The 5,000-nt window shown below is 32.3% G+C and overlaps 1 protein-coding gene across 1 annotated transcript in view; it reads left to right on the top strand.

The window, feature by feature from the left end:
- csmd3a (CUB and Sushi multiple domains 3a) overlaps positions 1–5,000 on the top strand; it is a gene marked incomplete at both ends in the record, with an annotated part of 339,298 nt that overhangs the window by 85,496 nt on the left and 248,802 nt on the right. Inside the window, 2 exons of the mRNA XM_081389133.1 lie at positions 2,019–2,131; positions 4,287–4,364. Coding sequence (XP_081245259.1) covers positions 2,019–2,131; positions 4,287–4,364 — 191 coding nt within the window. The remainder of the gene's footprint in view (positions 1–2,018; positions 2,132–4,286; positions 4,365–5,000) is intronic.

The following is a 5,000-nucleotide window of genomic DNA, read 5'->3' as shown; positions in this document are numbered from 1 at the left end:
TATGATTGAATTTAGTTTTAGTTACTTTATCTTTATTATAGTCGGTTTCATTTCTTTTTTCTTTTTAGTTATTTTATCACTAGGATAAAAACAGGATATCACACTTGGAGGAGGCTTTTATATATATATATATATATTTTTTTTTTTTTTTCGTTTCAGTTTTTGTTGTTGTTAGTAACAAAACCATAGTGTTTCATTTCAGTTTCATGTTCATTTTTTTAACCTTTTATGATATTTTTTTTAACCTTGTATGACTTGTATGATGGTATTTTATTTTATTTTATTTTATTTTATTTTATTTTATTTTATTTTATTTTATTTTATTTTATTTTATTTTATTTTATTTTATTTTATTTTATTTTATTTTATTTTATTTTATTTTATTTTATTTTATTTTATTTTATTTTATGGGTTTTTTATGTTAAAACATAATTTCAGTTTCATGTTTAATTTTCTTAAGCAGGATATAAAAATACATGATTTCAAAGATTTGTTGGAGTGTTTATTTTATTTTATTTTATTTTATTTTATTTTATTTTATTTTATTTTATTTTATTTTATTTTATTTTATTTTATTTTATTTTATTTTATTTTATTTTATTATTTTATTTTATGGGGTTTTAATGTTACAAATTATTTCAGTTTCATGTTTATTTATTTTTTTAACCAGGATATAAAAATACAGAATTTCAAAGACTTGTAGGAGGGTTTTTATAATTTAATTAAATTTAATTTAATTTAATTTAATTTAATTTAATTTAATTTAATTTAATTTAATTTAATTTAATTTAATTTAATTTAATTTAATTTAATTTAATTTTTCTTTACTTTACTTTACTTTACTTTACTTTATTTTTTAATTTTATGGGGTTTTAATGTTAAAAATTATTTCAGTTTCATGTTTAATTTTTTTAAGGAGGGGTTTTATTATTATTTTTTATCTTATTTTAGTGTTATGTAATGTTATTTTTGCAGTGAGTCGTACAGTAGTGTTCAGATGACGTGGGGTCAATGGTAAATGTTACTGGTGCCAAATTTGGGTCTCCATATATTTTTGAGTAAACCAGACTCCGTCGTCTCTCAGGTGTGTGTGAGTGTGTGTGTGAGTTCTGGATCCAGCCTTCAACACGAGCTGATGCCTGACGTTTTACAAATGGACAAAAAACTCTCGTTTGCCCTTTTCAACATTACAGAACTGACAGAAGTGTTTGAGACTCATGAAATATGTGTTCCCTCTTGTCGGATCTCACCGTAATCATGGCAGCGCTGTGTTTGATTGACAGGCCGAGGCCGGCTGGGTTAGAGTTCACTGGGAACGGGTGAAATGGTTCAGCCTCGAACAACTTCTGCTCTGTTTTACTGTGTTTCACTGTCACAGAGATTGACTGTTATGAAGTTATGGCTGAATCCTGGAGGTGTTCGAGGAAACAAACAGCTTTTCTGTCATTTGCACCTCAGTAAATAGCAGTAATTTATAAAGGTCACATTTCATGGCATGTGAAGCTTCAAATACTTCCTCCGTTTATTCTGCAACCAGGGCCGCTATACCTTATAATAACACCAATCATGAATCCATCCATCCACCCACCCACCCAGAGTTTTACTCCTTCATAGCTTAGCAGTTTTGTTGTCAGTTATGTTTTAACTTAATCTCCAATGTTTCTCTTGAATTTACTTAGTAGAAATAGAACTGTTGATTTTCTGTAAAATGAATGTGAACATCAGCTCGGATCACTTGATTTAGAGTGAATCTGAGGAGAAGTTCATATTGCAGTTTGAGACATTCACCAGATCATTTTTCACTCAATTCTATTGAGTATATGATGCATTTTCTCTCATTTTAATGCTGATTTAATGCATGTTATTGTAACCCAAGGTTAGTGAAACTTCCCCTGTTCAAGTAGATCAGAGATGTATTGATCATAAATCGCTGGATGGGACTTTCGCAAAAGACACTGACTTGATTTAAAGAGGTAATAAAAGGCAGATGATTTGATCCGTCTGCTTCTTCTTCACAGGTTATCAGGAATTAATATTCCTGTTCCCATCGTCAGCAACAAGAACTGGCTCCGGCTTCATTTCGTGACGGACAACAGCCATCGGCACAAAGGATTCAGCGCTCAATATCAAGGTGCGTTTTCAATAGATTTTCTTTTAAAAATGGTGTGATTCACATTGATCTCCCGGTAAATGTTTACGGCAAATATCATAAAAACATGTCCAGGGGTCTCGTTTATAAAACTGTGCGTAGGATTCTTACTAAAAGTGTACGTGCGCCCGAAAGCCAAAAATGGCGTACGCCAAAAAATATTCAGACTTATAAAAGTGTTCGTACGCCAGATCCTCATCTGCATATCATTTGCATATGATTATTCACCCACGTGATAACGTTTAACGGTACAAGACACATTACATTCATACAAATCATGTAGTTGCCTATCCTTGCCTTGTTTTTGAATACATAAATCAAATAGTGTAAAATGCATTTCAGAGAAAGTTTTTCTCAATCTTTTCCACTGGCCAAACTGTATTTTTAACTGATTTATATTTTTAATGGAAACAGAGATAGGCCTTGGGCATTATTTGCACAAAACTATTTTCTCAGACAATCTGGTATTATCATGATAAGCAATTCTCTCTGTGGTTCAGACATTAAAACACAGCAACAGGAAAAGTGTTCAGAAGCATCGCATCCACAACAGATATTTCTACTGATTGAATATACAAAATGTTGTAACTTCTCAGTAATGATTTCATGGTTAAGTTTTTAACTCCATTAATTTGAATGGCATATTTAATCTAAATGTTTATATCAGAAGTAAAGCATAGTTTAAATCATTATTTTATTTATTTAAACTGTTATTTGCGTCAGTTTCACTAAACGGCCCAACGCGCTCGCTGGCTCGGACATTTAAGAAGGGATGGATATTTGCTTCAAGTGATAGGCTTGGTGAGTGAAATTATATTTGTATTATCTTTCTGTATTTGTTTCATTTTCTTTCGTTTTTCTGTCTAAAAGTGACATTTAACTCCAGCTCACCATCGGTGTCGCCAAACTGCTCCTTCTCCAAAACGTTCGTACGCAGGTGCGCCCAGGGCGTCATATACTAACGCTTTTGTCACGTCCGTCGGCGTCTACTTCCGACGCACATGGCACCCTTTAGCGTCAATATGAGACGCACAGAGCTTTCCACTAACTCCAACGTAAACCCATCCGCGGTACTGTTGGACGCCCAGGGCAACTTCGTCAGTCATCAGCTCATTCCAATATAAACCGGATAATGGATAATGATATCCTTAATAAAAAATGTGCTTGATAATTCTACAACACATTATGATAATGTTATGGACATTATTTTTTTTTTTATTATTTACCTAGTTTTGATGCAGAAAAATAAAGGAATTTTTTCAGTTTTCGACAGATGCATGCTATTTTAATGTATTTTGTTTTAATATCCTCAACATTTTATAACTTAACACGAAAGTGTGCTTAATAATTCAACAATGCAATAGGATAATATAACAGTTATTATTTTCAATCATAAGCTCTGTGCGTCTCATATTGACGCTAAAGGGTGCCATGTGCGTTGGAAGTAGACGCCGACGGACGTGACAAAAGCGTAAGTATATGACGCCCTGGGAATGAGCACGGGTTGTTTTTATAAATCAGAACTTATGCGTCGGAAGTGGCGTACGCCTCTTTCAGGGCCTGTTTTGTGCGTACGTAACGGTTATAAATGAGGCCCCAGGTCAGACACATTTCACCTCCAAATGAGGAAAACATACATGTAACCGGGTGTTACATATGAAGAATCTTAATGGTCCTAAAAATAGGCTTTGCTTTTTTGCAAAATGTAATTTCTTGTTTTTTCTTTTGATTTTGGGCCGCAGTTTGACCCGACAGCTTTCATGTGATTCAGGAGTGATTACATGCTGATATCTGTGATCACCTCGTTAATCTTAATCACCTTATAATTACAAACAATTACTTGATATTTTATAACGAGTAGCGGAAGACGACCTGTCGGAAGTTGAATCAAAGCAAGTTGTTTTCAATTAACTTGATTGGAAGCAAATCTAAGACATGAATTCCAGTCCTAATATACTGTAGGAAAATAATTATATTTTATTAACGCACAAATCATGACTCAAATGAGCCGTGTTGTTTTGACTTGTTTTTTAACTAATTGAGTAGATGTTTCTCATGTATTTCTGCAGAATCCTTTTTAAACCTCACTTTCATGGAATTATAATTGACCTGATTATTGTTCTCTTTTCCTGAGCAGTGAAACGATCTGGAGATTTTAAATCAAGGGGAGTGAAATTACTACCTGGAAAAGACAATACGAGCAAATTTTCAATAAGTAAGTGTGTTTTCTTTCTCTTTGTGAAATAAAATTCACTCTGTCTTACAAAAATCAGTATCATGTTACAGTATCGGATATATCAGATGGTACTTTGATATACACTACCGTTCAAAGGACGGAACGTTTATTAATAATTGATTACCAATTATAACTGATGATGATAATTGAGCATCAAATCATCATATTAGAGTGATTTCTGAAGGATCATGTGACACTGAAGACTGGAGTAATGATGCTGAAAATTCAGCTTTGATCACAGGAATAAAATACACTTTACTATATATTCACATAGAAAATGATATAATAATATTTGAAAATAATATTTCAGAATTTTTACTGTATTTTTGATCATATAAATCCAGCCTTGGTGAGCAGAAAAAAACATTATAACGTCTTTTTGACCCCAAACTTTTGAACAGTAGTGTGTACAGATATAGGAATGGCTTATCGACCAAAAGCTTGTTTTATACAGTATGAGACTCTAAACAGATTACAGATCATAGATTGTGTTAATGTGGCAAATTAAAAATAAGTAATTTTTGAGAAGACTGTATGTATGGAGGCTTGTTTCCGCCACCAAAATAAAATTTCAAAAGATAATTGCGACTTTTTATCTCACAATTGCGAGTTTAC

Source organism: Scardinius erythrophthalmus (assembly GCF_964197995.2).
Source record: "Scardinius erythrophthalmus genome assembly, chromosome: 16".
Lineage (NCBI taxonomy): Eukaryota > Metazoa > Chordata > Actinopteri > Cypriniformes > Leuciscidae > Scardinius > Scardinius erythrophthalmus.
This window is presented reverse-complemented; position numbering and strand designations above follow the sequence as displayed.